The sequence below is a fragment of the Heptranchias perlo genome, chromosome 16 (assembly GCF_035084215.1).
Source record: "Heptranchias perlo isolate sHepPer1 chromosome 16, sHepPer1.hap1, whole genome shotgun sequence".
Taxonomy (NCBI): Eukaryota; Metazoa; Chordata; class Chondrichthyes; order Hexanchiformes; family Hexanchidae; genus Heptranchias; species Heptranchias perlo.
The window spans coordinates 29,828,726-29,848,271 of NC_090340.1; the positions used below are offsets into that span (position 1 = coordinate 29,828,726).

General features: G+C 43.8%; 2 protein-coding genes across 8 annotated transcripts in view; one reads left to right on the forward strand and one right to left on the reverse strand.

The window, feature by feature from the left end:
- The window catches only part of fto (FTO alpha-ketoglutarate dependent dioxygenase), a 310,743-nt gene extending 309,270 nt beyond the window's left edge, over positions 1 to 1,473 (reverse strand). For all 6 annotated transcript variants that reach the window (XM_067997874.1, XM_067997876.1, XM_067997881.1 and 3 more), the window contains exon 1: positions 1,368 to 1,473. In XM_067997874.1, coding sequence (XP_067853975.1) covers positions 1,368 to 1,409 — 42 coding nt within the window. In that variant the 5' untranslated portion in view covers positions 1,410 to 1,473. The remainder of the gene's footprint in view (positions 1 to 1,367) is intronic.
- A 528-nt stretch (positions 1,474 to 2,001) lies between these two features.
- rpgrip1l (RPGRIP1 like) overlaps positions 2,002 to 19,546 on the forward strand; it is a 186,697-nt gene continuing 169,152 nt past the window's right edge. For both annotated transcript variants that reach the window (XM_067997882.1, XM_067997883.1), the window contains exon 1: positions 2,002 to 2,072. The gene's annotated coding sequence lies outside the window, so the exon portion shown is untranslated. The remainder of the gene's footprint in view (positions 2,073 to 19,546) is intronic.

Consider the following 19,546-nt stretch of genomic DNA (forward strand, 5'->3'; position numbering starts at 1 on the left):
AAGTTCAACCAGTTTATGTCATTTGACCTGAGATCAAGTATGATATTTATATATATTCAATAAATGTATTATATTCATTGATAAGTGTCATTTCACTATTTCACTTAGGCAGCAGCAATCAGTACTCAGTTGGTATGGCAATGGTTGAAAAAGAATTAACTGAATTACAGTAAATTTATTAGTAATTCACACAAACACCAGCCTTTATGAAGTGTTCCTGTAGTCAAAAAGTGTTCAAACATTTTATGGAAATTTCCGACCACATATCCGCTCCATCACGAAGACCCCCTACTCCACCTCCGTACATCGCCCATCTCCACCCCTGCCTCAGCTCATCTGTTGCTGAAACCCTCATCCATGCCTTTGTTACCTCTAGACTTGACTATTCCAATGTTCTCCTGGCTCCATCTTCCACCCTCCATAAACTTGAGCTCATCCAAAACTCTGCTGCCTGTATCCTAACTCATACCAAATCCCATTCATCCATCACCCGTGCTCACTGACCTACACTGGCTCCGGGTCCGGGAATGCCTCAATTTTAAAGTTATCATCCTTGTTTTCAAAACCCACCATGACCTGGCCCTTCCTTATCTCTAACCTTCTCCAGCCCTACAACCCTCTGAGATCTCTGCACTCCTCCAATTCTTGCCTCTCACACATCCCCAATTTTAATCACTCCACCCTTGGCAGCTATGCCTTCAGCTGCCTAGGCCCTAAGCTCTGGAATTCCCTCCCTAAACCTCTCTTCCTTTAAGACACTCCTTAAATCCTACCTCTTTGACCAAGCTTTTGGTCACCTATCATAATATCTCCTTATGTGGCTCGGTGTTAAATTTTGTTTGATAACGCTCCTGTGAAGCACCGTGGGATGTTTTACTATGTTAAAAACACTATATAAATGCAATGTTGTTGTTGAGTTGGTTAGATAAAGAAGGTTTAGTCATGTATGATTTTCCAGTCAATGTACACAATTCAAACCCTCATTTTCAAGTTTATTTACAAACTAAAACGGTTTGCCAGGCATTTTCATGACTTTAACCCATTCCAGTCCTTGTTCTATACGTAAAAGAAATGGCACACAGGCCTGACAATTCTGGTTTGAAAAATGTATGCAATTTTGACGGGTTTTACAGTTATCCTCTAACATTTCCCTGATAGTCACAGCCCTGCGACAGCACCAGATAAAACCATGCAACAATACGGGTGTAAAGGGGGCTGGGCTGAGGTCCACGACCGAGCAGTTGTCCTTGTGCTTAGGCCCAGCTCCTCTGCACTCCTCCCTCCCTCCCACGGGACAATAACACAACTGCCAAGGGACAGCAAAGATAAACAGAAGAGGCCGCGGGTTGGGAGCGCTCAGGCTGTACCTTGGTCTCCTTCGCTTTATCGTATTTACTGAACCTTTTCATTCTCAGCTCCTGTCCTATTGACGTCAATTTAAACACGCGCCATTACCATCCCAACATACACCGCGACTGACGCACCTGCTCTGGACTCGGGAAAACTTTCACCCGAGCCGAGCCGAGCCGAGCCGAGCCCACCCGAGCCTAAACCGGACACCGAGCGCCAGACCTGCTCTTGTAACTGATACCCAACGGCACAAAGCGCGCGTGAGACATTCCAACCAAACCGCCCCCTCCCTCTGGGTGGGGGGGGGTCACCACACTGCCTCACTCGAAGCAGACGGCGCACGCAGCTTTTACTACGTGTAGAGGAGATTGACATTACTCGTAACCAATCATGAGCGAGGTTGGCCAATGCGCTCAGCCAATCATATTGTACGGTCTGGGTAACGTAACGTGACTGACATTAAAAGCAGCCAATCGGATCAGCTCACTGTTAACGGGCTGGGGGGGTGACACGTCACTCGCGCGGGGCCCTCCGGGAATTGTAGTCCTTCGATTCCTGTGTTGTTTTCTTAACTCAGGGAAAACGTCACGCGACGGACAACAACGCCCAACATGCATAGCGCTCCATAACCTGCCGCTATCGTTACGGAACCGGAAATTGATGTATGTTAGCAACTGTCGTTGGGGTAAATGAATCTGTAATTACCTTGTGGATTTAATTTGGTAAGTGTTACAACGTAGTTTTTATCAATAGTAGATTAACAGGAGATGAAATGGAGCTCATTGGGGTTTGCTGTAAACCCAACAGTACGGTACTATTACCGTTAACAAACGTTACAGAGCCTCACTTATTTTCATTGATGTTTGTGGTGAAAATAACTGTGGCTCACTAGAAATTAACGGATCTCTCATCACTTCGGGAGTTTTTAATTCATCTCCCTTGTTGCTGATGGTCAGTACTGGACACAGGTACATATAGTGTATATGCAGTTAATACCAACTTTTCACATGTTGCTTCCTCAACCCTTAGAGGATAACAGTTTAGCGTTAGTAATGTTCTGTGAAAAGGGCGAAATGCCTAATTTGGAATACAAATTTAATGAACACAACTACAGCTTGCATTTATATAGCGCCTAAGGTTCCAATGATAACTTATTTTTGACGTCACACTAATAATACTATTAAGTCTAAAGGTATTTCCTCCTGTATAGTTAAAACAAATTCAAAAGGTAAACTATATGTCAACATACCAAAGAAGAATGAATGTGTCTGAGATATTGGAAACGCATCAGTAAAGTTAAAAGAGAGGGAAAAAAGAAAAATACAATTAAAGAACAGAGTAAGCAAAAACTGGTGAGGCATTTGTTTGCAGCCAATTGGGTGGTGATGTACAAGGGATATATGTTCTACCAGACTGTTTCATATCTGTAAATATAATAGAGATTTATCAGTTCACTCAATGGTGTTTTTCAAGCACCCCTTTTTAACCCTGTGTATTAAAACAGTTAATTGGAAGCTACTTTGGAGCAGACATCCCTTGATGTACTATATTGTTCAAGTCCAGTTTGCTCCAGTACCCCATTTGTATTGGCACTGGAGTAGAATTTGGCGTCATATTGAGGAAGTTTGCTACAAATTGTCGGTTTCTATGTTGTGTTGAACCAACAGTTCAAAAAAACAAAACAATAGCAAGGGCAACTAAGAAACATAAGTGAATGTACAAATGTCTAAACAACAACATGCATTTATGTAACGCCTTTAACATAGTAAAACTGAAGCACCTTGGGATGTTTTACTACATTAAAGACACTATATAAATGCAAGTTGTTTTCTTGCTTTATAACATTCAAGAATGGTGGAAATTTGGTATGTATTTTTCTGTAAAGATTAAAAAATTTCGAATTTTTTAAAGTTTAAACTGGAAAGTACTTATAAATGTTAAACTGAGAAGAAACTACTATGCTAATGAGTGATTTAATTATTTTTATCTCTCTGAAAAAAAGAATGTACGTTTGGGGGAATAATGCAGTTCTCTGTACAATAACAATAGAGTTCAAAGCAATGATTCACCTTGTCACTTCATTCCATGTATTGTATAATTGGTGGTATTTACATTTTGTTGGGCCATCAATCCTAAGAAATAGCAATTGGTTCAAAGAGCAGAGCTGAAGAATACATCTCAGTTTATTGAGAAACTCTACTGGTGCTATCTTCTGGTAAACAACTGATTTCTGTTATTCCATAAACTTGCAATTTTGCGTCACAATCGTGATCCTGTCATTTAGAGCGTTAAGTACGTGGACCATGTCAGCTATGAAAACCCTTTCCAATAAAAATAACCAGAAAAATAAATAAGTTCCAATAAACCCTGCAATATTACATATATATTTTTTAATGCATGGGAGTAATTACAATGCGTTGATTTCATCTCAAATGAAAACAGAAAATTCAGGAAGTATTTTGCAAGCCCATCAGAATCTGAAGTCGTGTCATCTCAGTGTTCAGATAGAACGGGCTCAATTTTAGACTCCAAGTCCGGGTGGATGGAGGCGAGAGGCGGGGGGGCAGACAAAATCGGAGAAATCCGGAGCAGCAACGAATCCCGGTTCCAACCCACCTACTTCCATGTTCGACCCAGACACATCTGGGTGCGCGCGTTTCAGGAAGCCAGAAATCCTGCCGGCAATTAAAACTGGTGGGCCGATATTTAAACCAGTAATCAAGGGAGTAGAACTTGTTAAAGTATTTAATTTTATGTTGATTGAGGTACAGAAAGAGTTTTAACTTTGCCTCAAAGTGTTTCCCGTGGCCTCTGAAACATGCCACAGAAACAGAGGCGATATGTAGCCAACAGCCATTTGGACATTTAAATCAATGTTTGACAAATGGAGATAAAAGATGAGTTTTTGGAGCAGCCAATCAGTTCTCTCAGACAAGCCTTTGGTTGGGGGAGTTCTTCGTATTTTGACTCAGATTTCTTTGTTCACACTCAGAATTCTTCTCTTCAGACATATTTACCTACTTTTTGGACCCCCTCAAACTGACACCATCAGGATGGGGGGAGGGGGGTGCAATGATTGTATTCACCAGTACACATGAGGAGGAGGCACATCACCATCTGCGGCAGGCACGGCGTGCACTTCCAGGATTTGCAGCTCCACTACATGTAGGTGCTGCAGAAGAGCAGAGGGGGAACAACGGAGGGCCCGACATTGCAGGAGGCACTACCCACGTGAGAGCGTCTACAGGCAGAGGCTGAGCTTCCTGGACCTCTCTGAGCAGCAGTGCCCACGAAGGCTCAGAGTGAGTCGTCAGGTGGCCGCAGACATCTGCAAGCTCCTTCGATCAGAGCTGCTCCCGGCTGGGCCTGGTGGCATTACATTGCCCGTGGCAGTTAAAGTCACCACTGCCCTCAATTTCTTTGCCTCCGGATCCTTTCAGGGCGCCACCGGTGACATTGCAGGGGCCTCTCAGCGTTCTGCACAACTTCGGCAACAGAGAGGGTTATCAGTGCATGAGGCCCCATGCCCTCATTAAAGCATCCTCATCTGCTATCAAGATTGAGAAGAAAGAGGAGGAGGAGGAGGATGATGGGCAAGCCATCGGCAGAGCAGCGGCTCACCTGGCTGCTCGTGATGCCAGGGAGTCACTCATATTTGATGGATTCTCATAAGGAGATCTGCAAAGTGAAGATGGTCCAGTCCTCACACCACTTGGAATGAGCACCAGCAACCCTGCACCCCCCCACAAAACATTCCTACAACCACACATATTCCCACTGTAAACACACCCCTGGGTATCATCAAGGCTCACTGTTCATGATGAAGCTCATGAAAGGGCGTTTTCGCCAAAGAGACTCAAGAATGGCCAAGATGTGACAGTAGTGGTGATAATTATAAAGTTTACTGAGCATTTAACAAAAACCAAATATAAATGAAAAACATGACATTCTATCAGACACCCTTGTGCATACCCTTCGTGATTACAAAACCTTAGCCTTTCTCTTCCTACTACTTCTGTGTGGTGTATCCCCTGTGGCTGCAACAGAGGTAGTGGCAGGTTGCTCATGTTCATGGCCAGACTGCTTAGATGCTTTCGGCCTACATCCTCTGGGTTTTGAAGCCCGTGAGGGCCCCGCCAAAGACTGCTCCACCTGCACCTGTGCAGGGGCAGACTCGGCCACCTGGAGAGGAGGCAGCATTGTGGGTACTGGTTGAGAGGAGGGCAACAGGTGAGACGTTGGAACGCTTTGAGTGGAGTCCTCACTTCCATGTCCCCTTTCGCCATCATCCCTCTCCTGGGCCAGGGCCAAATTGCTCTTCAAAAAGTGCCATGGGAGCTTAGACATCCACCTGAGCAGGAAGACAGGGGCTTTGAAAAGAAGCAACATTTCCAAGGACCCTCTAAACCAATCGTGCATACCAGACACTTTCAAAACAGATATAAGAGCTGCAGCATGACTGTCTCCTCGATCCCCAAATGTTTGCTGTCTCTAATAAGAAGCAGATCTCTACCAGCCATACCAGTGAAACCAGACCAACTTCAGCCTCGCAGGCCTGAAGCCCACTCTGATTGATCCCATTCCCAAAGTCCACCTCAGTGGCTGAATTCAATTCTTGAGAAACAATCTCAAGGTTTTAGTGAAAAGGTAGCAACATCATCCTGGTACATATGAATAGCTTAGAGTGTGGAGCTCTGCACAAGTAACATCAAGGGAGATCTGCTAGTTTAATCTGAACACAGTGATGTATACGACTTTCCATCATTCTCATTGGCCAATATGATCAGTGATCTTTTCAATTGACTGCAGCTAATCATGTGGTGAATCTGATTATTCTGTGTTTGTTAGAATTCTTGTTCAATATTGGTAAAGCCGGGTCAGGTGGAGGGGCAGGGATTTAGCGAGTACTGTTTAGTCCTTGGTAATCATGTGGACATTTTCATAGTAACTGCTACTTACTGTTTTTAAACACTTGACTAGTCTATGGGAACATTGAGGAATCTCATTTGTCATCGGTCTCTGATAATCATGTGATCGTAAGAAGAAATTACAAAGTGACATGGAGCTATATATGTCATACAGGTACATTATCACAATACTAAGAGAAGGACGTTAAGACCATCAAGCCTGTCCCATCCAGACATGGTGCAGCTACATACACCATCCACCCAATACCTAATCTAGGAGAACCAAAAGAAAAGAGAAAAACCTGCTGCTAATTCAGGAAAAACTCTCAGCAATTTCTTTCTGTGAAAATCAAGCAAAGCTGCAGAAGACTACAGAAGCTTATAAATCGTAATCCAGGACAAATAGGAAATTACCCTGTATAGCTGGAAATACAACAACTTGCATTTATGCGGTGCCTTTAATATAGTAAAACTTCCCAAGGCGCTTCACAGGAGCGACATCATCTGAAGACACGTCAGGTTCCGCATGTACGCTGACGATACCATAGCTCTACCTCACCACCACCTCTCTCAACCCCTCCACTGCCTCTGTGCTGTCAGACTGCTTGTCCATCATTCAGTCTTGGAAGAGCCGAAATTTCCTCGAATTAAACTTGGGAAGACGGAAGCCATTGTCTTCGGCCCTGCCAAAAACTCAGTTCCCTTGCCACTGATTCCATCCCCCTCCCTGATCACTGTCTCAGGCTGAACCAGACCATTCGAAACTTTGGCGTCCTATTTGATCCGCAGCTGAACTTCTGACCCCATATCCTCTCCATCACCAAGACCGCCTACTTCCATCTCTGTAATATCGCCCGTCTCCACCCCTGCCTCAACCCATCTGCTGCTGAACCCCTCATAAGAACATAAGAAATAGGAGCAGGAGTAGGCCATTCAGCCCCTCGAGCCTGCTCCACCATTCAATCAGATCAAGGCTCATCTTCAACCTCAACTCCGTTTTCCCGCCCGATCCCTATATCCCTTGATCCCATGGTCTTGTTACTTCCAGACTCAACTATTCCAATGCTACCCTGGCTGGCCTCCCATCTTCCATCTTCCATAAACTTGAGTTCTCCCAAGACTCTGCTGGCCATATCCTAACTTGCACCAAGTCCTGTTCACCCATCACCCAAGATGATATTTTCACTCAGGAACTTATCAAGTTCCCTTTTAACGGATTGTAACAAATCCATATTCAACACGTGCTTCAGCAGTCTGTTCCAAAGGGCAATGACTTTGTGAAAGGAAATACTTCCTGGCATATAACCTAACTTTTTGCCTGTGATTTCATATGTATTTTTTAATTCGTTCATGGGATGTGGGCGTCGCTGGCGAGGCCGGCATTTATTGCCCATCCCTAATTGCCCTTGAGAAGGTGGTGGTGAGCCGCCTTCTTGAACCGCTGCAGTCGTGTGGTGAAGGTTCTCCCACAGTGCTGTTAGGTAGGGAGTTCCAGGATTTTGACCCAGCGACGATAAAGGAACAGCGATATATTTCCAAGTCAGGATGGTGTGTGACTTGGAGGGGAACGTGCAGGTGGTGTTGTTCCCATGTGCCTGCTGCTCTTGTCTTTCTAGTTGGTTGAGGTCGCGGGTTTGGGAGGTGCTGTCGAAGAAGCCTTGGCGAGTTGCTGCAGTGCATCCTGTGGATGGTACACACTGCAGCCACAGTGCGCTGGTGGTGAAGGGAGTGAATATTTAGGGTGGTGGATGGGGTGCCAATCAAGCAGGCTGCTTTGTCCTGGATGGTGTCGAGCTTCTTGAGTGTTGTTGGAGCTGCATTCATCCAGGCAAGTGGAGAGTATTCCATCACACTCCTGACTTGTGCCTTGTAGATGGTGGAAAGGCTTTGGGGAGTCAGGAGGTGAGTCACTCGCCGCAGAATACCCAGCCTCTGAACTGCTCTTGTAGCCACAGTATTTATATGGCTGGTCCAGTTAAGTTTCTGGTCAATGGTGACCCCCAGGATGTTGATAGTGGGGGATTCGGTGATGGTAATGCCGTTGAATGTCATGAGGAGGTGGTTAGACCCTCTCTTGTTGGAGATGGTCATTGCCTGGCACTTGTCTGGCGTGATGTTACTTACCACTTATGAGCCCAAGCCTGGATGTTGTCCAGGTCTTGCTGCATGCGGGCTCGGACTGCTTCATTATCTGAGGGGTTGCGAATGGAACTGAATGTATGTCCCAGTCCTACCCTCCCTATTTATCCACCCAGACTGAATCTAGAAAGAAACAAAGATGTTGCATTTACATAGCATCTTTAATATCCTCAGGACATCCCAAAGCACTTTCATTGCCAATTAAGTACTTTTGAAGTGTAGTACTGTTGTAATGTAGGCAAACACTGCAGCTAATCTGTGTAGTGCAAGGTCCTACAAATGGCAATGAAATAAGTAACCGGATAATTTGTTTTTTAAGTGATGTTGGTTGAGGCAAAATGTTGGCCAAGACACCAGAGGAACTCCCTGCTCTTTTTAGAATAATGGCATGGGATCTTTTACATTTACTCGAGGAGGCAGGCAGGGCCTCAGTTTACATTACATCCGAAAGACAGCACCTCCAAAAGTGCAGCGCTTCCTCAGTGTTTGCCTACATTATGTGCTCAAGTCTCTGGAGTGGGGCTTCAACCCATAACCTTCTGATTGAGAAGTAAGAGTGCTATCACTGAGCCAAGGCTCACACCTAGTTCTTTCATCATTTTAAAAACTTCACTCATAACTCCTTGAAGCCTGTGGTTCCCTCGAGTGAAAAGCACAAAGACTTGGATTATATCCTAGTACTTAAAAGCCCTAAGGCTAAGTATCATTCTGGTTGTCCTTCTCTGAACCTTCTCTAAAGCCTCGAATAACCCCTGCCATGTGCAGGGACCAAAAGTGGACACAATACTTCAAGTGCAGATGTACTAAAACTCCCATCCAAATAATTAATGAAAATGATGCACAGCAATGCTCCCAGCACCAGACCCTTGCAAAACTCCACGTGTAATAAGGCCCCATTCAGATCCACTCCCATTAATGACGACCTCTGTCTTTAGGAAGCTGATACAGTACCAGCTCATTGGTGTCTAGTAACTACATTACACTTTCTGTGGTGTGATTGGTCCAGACCAGTGTAACTGAAAAACGTTCTGCCATTGGTCCTGGTAATTATGTGACTGTAACAATGAATGATATCATAATGACAAAGTTTTACAGGGAAGTTTTATCTGATTTTTCTTGGGCTAATAAAAACCCTTTAAAAATGTGTTACCAGGTTCATAAGTAGAAAAAAATAGAAATATTTGGATGAGAGGGTTTGACATTTTCTTTCCTTTTATTATAAAAGGATGACTGGTTTGTGATTGGAATTTTTTTTCTTCTATTCTATATTTGATTCAGTATTGTTAACTTAGCAGATAATAGTTACTTGAGCCTTTCAGGTGCGAATGTGACAGACACTTCGCACATCTGAAGTGTGACATAAGGTCTCTACCCATTAAGGATATGTGCTAGATGCAAGCTTTTAATTAGATAGATGTAGTGCAATATAGATATATATGTGTATATATAAGTGCAGATTCTGCGATCAGGCCCTCTCAACGAGGAGCAGCACTCGCAGGGAGCACAATTTCCCGAACTGCACGCCTTGCGAGCACCACTACTTGTTCAGAGTGTCAGATGATAGAATCAGGCCGACAATATAATATTTTAAAGTTTTTCTGCCTCTGAACAATACCACAGACATTGCTAAGCAAGGTCATTTCCAACAACTCCTTTGTAACCCTCTTCCAATTCCACTTCTCTGTCTCTCCCTAGAAAAAACTATTCCCCCAAGAGTCTTAAACTGGCACTTTCAAATTCCCAACTTTCTAGCTTTTAGCCCTCCATTAACCTCTGCAGCTGTTGATTTGCTCAACCACTCCCTCACCCCTCTATTTTTGATGCACATGTGCCCAGCTAAACCTTCATTACCTCCCATCCTGGTTATCCCCCCTGGTATGGACGGCCCCTCTCTTTGCTCCCTCAATTCCAAGGGGTGCAAACTTGAGCATATATAAAGATATATATATATATATATCACACACACACAGGATGCGAAACAAACCATTTCATTTAGAATTGGGTCAACATATTTCTAAAAGATATCTATTTGACCTAGTTTTAAAATGGATTCCAAATGTTCTTTTGAAAACTGAAATGCCTGCTCAAATAATCTTGTACAAAGTGGTCTAGCATTGTGAATGTTGACAGGAGGTGAAGGTAGATATCCTGTGCGTTCCCCAGTAAACAGTTTACCATGGTTGGGGTTAATTGCTAGAATTGGCTACACTAATTCAAATTAAAGAATAAAAATTACAGGTTTTCATTCACAAGAATTGCTATCTGTTCACAGAAATTATCAAGCTATTAGCACTAGAAAAAAAGTTATTGGAAAAAGTTGATCCTGAACTGGAAGCATTTTGCTTTACCCCTGGATGTCATTCAGAGCATTTTGACCTACCGGTACAGTTACCCATTAATTCTATAAAAAGTATTTCTTATTGTGATTGCCGTATGATATTGGATTTAACGGTAGTTTTCTGCACTGTGTTTGGCAACCTACAACAGATCCCTGATATTTAATATCATCCTAAAACACCCCTTCCTAACACCTAGAGAAAATATGCCGAATCAGAATAAAAGGGAAATATTTTCAACTTGACGCAGATCATCAAGACTAGCTGCGTGACGCTGACAGGATGTCACTGATTATCATCCTCTTAAACAGTGGCTGAGAATAACAGCTTTCAGAAAGTCATATACAAGAGCATTTACAACTCAAAGTGGAAGGAATTTGCTCTGTAGCTGAGGGACAAGCACCACCCACCCATAGTGAGCCTTATTTGTGATTCAGTGACATCTTGGCTTTTCTTGGCTTTTTTCTGACCATTTTGCTTCCCAAAGGGGATTGCCTAAATAATGACATACTTGGATCTTAGCATATAATTTTCAACAAGTTTATATTCTACTTTTTTGAGTCGGTGACAGCCTTGGCTCATGGGAGCACTCTTGCTTCTGAGTCAGAATTTCTCACTCCAGAGACTTGAGCACATAATCTAGGTTGACACATCAGTGCAGTACTGAGGGAGTGTTGCACTGTCGGATGTGCCCTCTTTCAGATGAGATGTTAGACCAAGGACCCACCTGCCCTCTCAGGTGGACGTAAATGATCCCATGGCACTATTCGAAAAAGAGCAGGGGAGTTCTCCTGGTGTCCTGGCCAATATTTATCCCTCAACCAACACCATTAAAACAGATTATCTGGTCATTATTTCATTGCTGTTTATGGGACCTTGCTGTGTGCAAATTGGCTGCCACGTTTCCGACATTATAACAGCAACTATGCTTCAAAAGTACTTCATTGGTTGTAAAGTGCTTTGGGATGTCCTGAGGTCATGAAAGGAGGCATATAAATACAAGTTCTTCCTTTTCTTTCATTTTTCTTCCCTCAGCTTAAAAGTTTTTATTCTGGAAAACAGAATGTTGTGATTACTCCGACCTGCAGGATCTATGAATACCAAGTGCTCATGAATGAATTCCTGAATGGTGTACATAACTTCACCTTAACAACCTGACAGATTTTTGTGCAAACCACAATATGAGTTTCTTATATTTCATGTCTTTGAAGTATGCAGAGCAATGGGAAGGTAACATCTTATTCTGATTTTACTAAAGCCCCTTCAAAATCGTTTTTCAAAGTAACAGAGGTTTATACTCATACTTGTAAACAGTCAATTCAATAAGGCTGCAGAACATACATATATAGAGGAATCTGTTGCATTAAAGTCTTCCAACTCTAATACCTTTTGTTTACTTATTTCCTGTATCCCTCCTTTATGTACTTTTAATCCCATTGCTTTTATCCACAGCTTTAAATGAGTACGTAAATTCATAATGTCGACCTGTATCAAGGTTATACTTAATTATTTTAATTATGTTTTTGTTTTTTGTGTCTGTGGTTTCTAGTGTTAGTACCTCCTACAGCCTTGTCCACATGCTCCAGAAAATGGCTACACTACCGATGGCTTTGTAGGCTAGCATTGATTGCTGCTTAGCAAATGAAAATAGATATTTCAAGCCCATTATTGGTTGTCATTTCTGTTACCAGAAGGCTAAGAGAAGCATTCTTGCCTTGTTCCTGGGGAGTTTAAGGTCTGTTATTAAACCTCAGAATTTACATGAGAGAACATGAAAGGGCTATAGTGCAAGAAAGGAGTCTCTAGATTGGATAAAAAACCATGTAACAAAACATGGCAATAGTTTACAATTACAGTCACTTAAACAATTGTTGTTCTTTGACAAAAATGGCCTTTTTTGTCTTTTAAAAAGTTTTTAAACTATCAGTATGAGATGTTGCTTGTAATACACCTCACCAATGGATTGCAGACTTGTAATTTAATTTCTCAAAGATATGAAACACAAGAAAGCATATATTAATAAACTGTATAATAATTAAATTGATATGGAGCTGTACTGCTGGGACGGGCTCCACTTGAACTAGAATGGGACCAGAGTCCTAGCGAAAAGGATACATAGGGCTCCAAGTGGCCTTGGAGGGAGTGCAGCATAGATTTACTTGAATGATACCTGGACTGCATGGGTTAAATTATGAGGAGAGATTACACAAACTAGGGTTGTATTCCCTGGAATTTAGAAGATTAAGGGGTGATTTGATCGAAGTTTTCAAGATATTAAGGGGAACTGATAGGTGGATAGAGAGAAACTATTTCCGCTGGTTTGGGAGTCTAGGACTAGGGGACATAGCCTAAAAATTAGAGCCAGAACTTTCAGGAGTGAAGTTAGGAAACACTTCACTCAAAGGGTGGTAGAAGTTTGGAACTCTCTTCCGCAAACAGCAATTGATGCTAGCTCTATTGTTAATTTTAAACCTGAGGTTGATAGATTTTTGTTAACAAAAGGTATTATGGGATTTGGGGCTGAGGCAGATATATGGAGTTAGGCCACAGATCAGCCATCATCTCATTGAATGGTGGTACAGGCTCGAGGGGCTAAATGGCCTACTCTTGTTCCTATGTTTAAACTAGCAAGATGGGGGGAGGGATCTGGTAGCAATAACAAAAGCCTAAAGATAAAAGAAACAGGAGATGAGTGTAAAGGTCAGACCAAGGTAAGGAATAAAAATAACATTAATCGTCAAGGAACAAATATAGTTATAAAACAGAAGTATAAAAGAACTGTTAAAAATAAAGTAAAAGGAACAACAATTAAAGATGAATTAAACTGCCTAAACAAAAATTTATACAGCGTCCAAAATAAAACGGAGACAATAACCTGTAGTGAGGAACCAGATGTAGTAGGAATAAGTGAAACATGGCTAAATAAAGAACAGCATTGGCAACTAAATATTGCAGGTTATAACATAATCAGAAAGGATTGGGAAGGAAGAACGGGGAGTGGAGTAGCTGTACTAATTCGAGATAACATAATGACAGTGGAGAAAAGGGACATAACTAACAGAAGGATAGAAACAGAATCCACATGGATTGCAATAAAAGATAAGAAGGGATCAATCACACTAATATCGGTGTACTACAGACTACCTAATAGTGGAAAGGAGGTGGAGGAAAAAAATATGTAAGTAAATATGTGAAATGAGTAAAGGACATAGAATAATAATCATGGGAGATTTTAACTATCCCCAAATAAACTGGCAAGAAGAGATAGGTAAAGGGGTACAGGGAATGGAGTTTTTACAATGTGTGCAGGACTCCTTCCTGTAAAAAGCCCAACAAGAGAGGAAGCACTGCTGGATCTAGTAATGTTAAAGAAAAGTAAGTGTAGGGGAACATCTAGGCAATAGTGATTACAACACAACAAGGTTTAAGATAAAGATTGAGACTGGCTTAAGTAAGACAAAGACCAAAGGAGTAAATTAGAAAAAAGCTGATTTTAAGGGGATGAGAATGGAACTAGGGAAAATAAACTGGACAAATTTACTGACAAACAAAGAAATAGAACAGCAGTGGGAAACATTTAAAATGGCGATCATTAGAGCCCAGGAGAAATATTTTCCTCTAAAAAGCAAGAACAAACTAGCCAACAATGAAACACCATGGATGAATAAAGAAATAATGATAAAATTGAAACTAAAGAAAAAGGCATACCCGAAGTACCTAGACAATAAAGGAAAGGATGACAAAAGGAATATGAAAAGGTTAGGAAAGAAGTTTAAAAAAACAATAAGGAAGGCAAAGAGAAACTACAAAATTAAATTATCAAGGAATATAAAAAGAAATAGTAAAATATTCTACAGACACATAAATAACAAAAGAAAAATCAGGATAGGGATAGGACCATTAACAGATACACATGATAAATTCACAGGTAATGGCAGAAATATTGAATAATTATTTTGTCTCACTATCAGGGAGACTAACATGGTGGGCATAACATTAGAAGAAAAGATCAATAAAGATATTTAAGATAGAAAGGGGAGAGATAATTGATACACTAATCAAACTTAGGATAAAACCCCTGGTCCAGATGGATTGCATCCATGCATATTAAAAGAAGTTAGGGAAGAGATAGCAGAGGCACTATTACATATATATAAAAATTCATTAGAAAAGGGAATAGTACCAGAGGACTGGCGGACAGCTAATGTGATTCCTATATATAAAAAGGGAGATGGAACCAGTCCAGGGAACTAGAGACCAATTAGCTTAACATCAGTGGTAGGAAAGATAATGGAAGCCTTACTCAAAGATATAAAAGAAAAACATTTAGAAACCGAAAATATAATAAAGAGTTAGCACGGATTTCAAGAGGGAAGGTCATGCTTGACCAACCTTATTGAAGTCTTTGAAAAAGTTACAGAAAGGGTCGACAAGGTTAATGCAGAAGATGTAATATATTTGGATTTTCAAAAGGCCTTCAATAAGGTACCGCATAATGGACTCATGACTATGGTCAGAGCATATGGAGTCAAGGGACAAGTAGCGGAATGGATAGCAAACTGGCTACAAAACAGAAAACAGAGTAGGAGTTAAAGATAGTTTAGACTGGCAAAAGGTGGGATGTGATGTTCCAAAGGATTGGTACTGGGACGACTGATGTTCACCATTTACATGAACAATTTGGACTCAGGAATCGCAAGTACAATTTCAAAATTTGTGGACGACACCAAATTGGGGAGTATAGTTAATACTGAGGAGGACTGCGACAAAACGCAGGAAGACATTAATAAACTTGCAGAATGGCCGTGTAATTGGCAAATGAATTTCATTATAGATAAGTGTGAGGTGGTCCATTTTGTTAGGACGAATAAGGAGGCCACATCCTGCTTGGAAAATAAGAGTCTAAATGGGGTAGAGGAACTGAGGGACTGGGTGTTCAGGTGCACAAATAACAAAGTAGCGATGCAGGATAATAAGGCCACAAAAAAGCAAACAAAGCATTTGGGTTCATTTCTAGAGGGATAGAAATGAAAAGCAGGGAAGTCATGTTAAACTTGGTTGGACCACTTGAAGTACTGTGAACAGTTCTGGTCTCCATATTATAAAAGGGATATAGAGGCACTGGAGAAGGAGCAAAAAAAGATTTACTGGGATGATAGCAGAACTGAGAGGTTATAGCTACCAGGAAAGATTGATACGGCTGGGGTTCTTTTCTCTGGAAAAAAGAAGATTGAGGGGTGACCTGATAGAGGTCTTTAAGATTATGAAAGGATTTGATAGGATAGATGTAGAGAACATGGGGGTTAAATTCGATAACCCCCGAATCCGGGCATGGGGGTCATGGTGCACTACTAGCCCGCGCCCAGTGTTTCCAATGCAGGCATCAGGTGGAATTCGTGCTGCCGGTTCATTACCATGATTTGTACTTGCAGCCAGTGCTCCTTGAGCCGTTGAGTGGCTGCACGCACCAGCAGGAGGCCCAATATGGAGCGTGGCCAGTACTAGTTAAAGGCAACCTGCACCTCTTAAAGGGGAGATGCACAGTCAATGCAAGCAGTGGCGGGTGATGGGTAGAATAGCTGCACCGGCAAGAAAGCGTGTGCCAAAGTTTTCCGACACGCACTGGAGGCCTTGGTGGAGTGAGTGGACAAACAGAGAGCCATCCTGTACTCACAGGGTGGCAGGAGACCCTCCAGACACCAGCTGCGGAGGCAATGGGAGGAAGTGGCCCTGGAGATGAATGGCAGGAGCATTGCACCACATACGTGGACTCAATGCCGGAAGAAGTTCAATGATTTGACATCAGTCGTCAAGGTGAGTGAACGTAAATGTCAAGTGGCACATCCTACCAACTGCATCACTGCTCCACGCATGACGCCCCCCCCACACCCACCTACCAACAAACACTGCCCATCCATACACAACACTGCACTTCATGTGCTGCATCTCACCCTCACATAGTACCACACATGCACCACTCACAGGTCACACACACTGGCTGCTGTTCGACCATGACAGGCACATCACCCAAACATCTTGCAGACACTGACACATTTCCCTCTGTCTTGCAAGAGAAGGTGGCGCATAACCACTGGCAGCGTGAAAGACCTGAGGGAGGACAGGCATGCCTACACGTCCTCACCCCTGTGGAGGAGACCATGCTGCAGATCATTGGACGAGCCGTCGCTGCGGCGGTTGCCACTGGCAGTGCTGGAGGTCCCGACAATGGGGGTCTATGCATACCTAATCCTCCTCCTCGTTTCCCATATCTCCCTCATCCCACAATTTTTTCGGTCTCACATGCTGCAGATGGTGTCAGCACGCACGTCTTACTTGCTCCTTTCCCTGCTCCACAACTCAACCCGTCTCCCTTTGTCATTGCAGATACCCAAGAACTGGAGCCGGCACCATCCGAGAAGGAGGAGGAGGAGGACATCGATAATGAAGCCACACCGTCACTTGATCTGACACTTGCATCCACCAGCTCAGTTACTGTCACTGCGCATCCTTTAGAGGCTAGGTTAGAGGAGGGATCTGCACGTGGTGAGACATGGTGCACAGGAGCCAGGGTAGGGGAAACTGATAGCAGGGCGAGGTCGCACAATGGTTCTACTGCCGAGGGGTCAGATGATGGGCAGGCTACAGAAGAAGGCTAATGGGCATACACCACCAAGTGCTTGGTGCATTGGAAAGCCTGCCAGAAAGCCTGCGCATGATGATAAGGGGCATGGAGGAGTCCACCTTGAACTTAGCACAGGGCTTTGTGCAGAGCTTTGAGCCCATCCTTTCCCATATGGAATGGATGGTTACCTCCATCAGCACACCTGTGGAACCCACTATGATGCAGCTTCTGATGACCAATTTCGCGACTTCCATTGCAGCACAAACCAATGTCATCAAAGGTGTGCATGTTTCAGTTGAAGCTCAGACTACTGCTATGGCAGCTCAGACTACTGCTTTGGAAGTGCAGACCCCGCTATCGTGGCTCTGGGGACCGCTGTGGAATGGGACTTCCAGGGTATCACAGCACTCCAGCAATCTGTTCTCCAGCTGGTCACCAGGAGTGCTTAGTCACCATGCGAGTAGCAGTGGCGCTATGGCAGTCCGACCTGCTGTCCTCTCTACAGAAGATAGCATTCCTGTTCCCGCCGCTGCCACTCCGTCAGTGCCCTTGCTGTTGCCTGTCAGCCAAACAGGCCAGACGGCTGCAGCCCATGCTGAGATGGTGCAGTCTGAAGCCGTGCCTTCCCAGCCCAAAACTGCAGCCACTGGGGATGCACCTCATAAAGAGCACTAGGAAAGGCAAAGGCACACGAACGACAGGCACTGAGGGAATGCACAAGGGTGAATAGTCTAATGTTGTATACTTGAGTTAATGTGTTATGCTTTAAATAAGTATTTGAAACTGCAGTTGATGGTGGTTTTTATTTATGCGATGAGCTGCGGGGGGAAGCAATGTGTAATCATACAGTGGGTGATTTGATGGTCATGTGGGAGAGGACAGGTGGGGAGTGTAGGACTGTTATTGACTTGGGAGGTGTTGTTGAGGTTACTGATGTCGCTCATGAATAAGGTGAGCAAGCAGAGCCCTGGCAGACAGGACCTGTGCATCTTGTTGCCACCTTGCGTCTTCCTGCACTTCTTCCTCCTCCTCCTCAGCCTCTTCCTTCTCATCCTCCTCTTCCTCTGCCTCTGGCTCAGGGTCTTGCCGGATAGGTGGTGGCAAGGGCTGTTCCCTCATACGGGCGAAGTGGTGCAGCATGCAGCATACCACAACGAATCTTGACTCCCGCTCAGCGGTGTACTGCAGGGCTCCACCAGAACGGTCCAGGCAGTGGAAGCATTGCTTTAGGACGCCTATGGTGAGCTAGATGATGTTCTGTGTAGCCGTATGGCTCTCATTGTATGCCTGCTCTGCACGTGTGCATGCGTGCCTGACCAGAGTCATGAGCCACCTCATGAGGGGATAGCCCTTGTCACCCAATAGCCAGCCTTTGAGCCGGATCAAAGGTAGTTAGGACGTTGGACTGCCGCATAATGAAGGCGTCATGACTGCTGCCAGGGTAGCAGCCATTGTCCTGCATGATGCGCTACGTGTGGTCGCACACCAGTTGCACATTGAGAGAGTGGAATCCCTTTCTGTTCATGAAAATGGCCGAGTTGAGATGTGGAGCACGCATGGCAGTATGCGTGCAGTCAATGGACCCTGCATCATGAGGAAGCCTACAATGCGAGCAAACCCTCGTGCTCGCTCATTCTGCTTCTCTCGGTCTAGAGGGAACGTGATGAACCTGTTGCACAGCTCATACAGTGCCTCCGTGACCTTCCTTATGCAGCAATGCACTGCAAATTGAGAGATGTTGCTCACATCGCCAGCAGAGGCCTAAAAGGATCGAGCCATAAAAGTTCAGTGCCACAATTACCTTGACAGCCACAGGCAATGCTGTCCTTGCCGTGCTGTGAGGCTGCAGTTGTCGCTGCAGAGTTGACATATCTCCATCACGACATACTTCATGAACCGTAGCCATAGGATGCACTGATCTTCGCTCATGGTGAGGTAAGAGTATTGTTCCTTGAAGGCCCTCATAGGATATTGGCCTCCTGCTCTGTCCCATGAGCCTCCTCTTCCACCTCCCTCTCCTCTGCGTGGCCTCTCTGCATACTCCCAGTCGTGTTCTATGCCCAGCAGGAGCCCTAGCAGGCCACCCATGGTTGCCAGGAATCTTGTTCAGCACACTGTCGTAAATGACACCAACGGTAATGCTGGACCTGCCAAACCACTCTCTGTATACTATGCAACTCTCTCCAGGTATG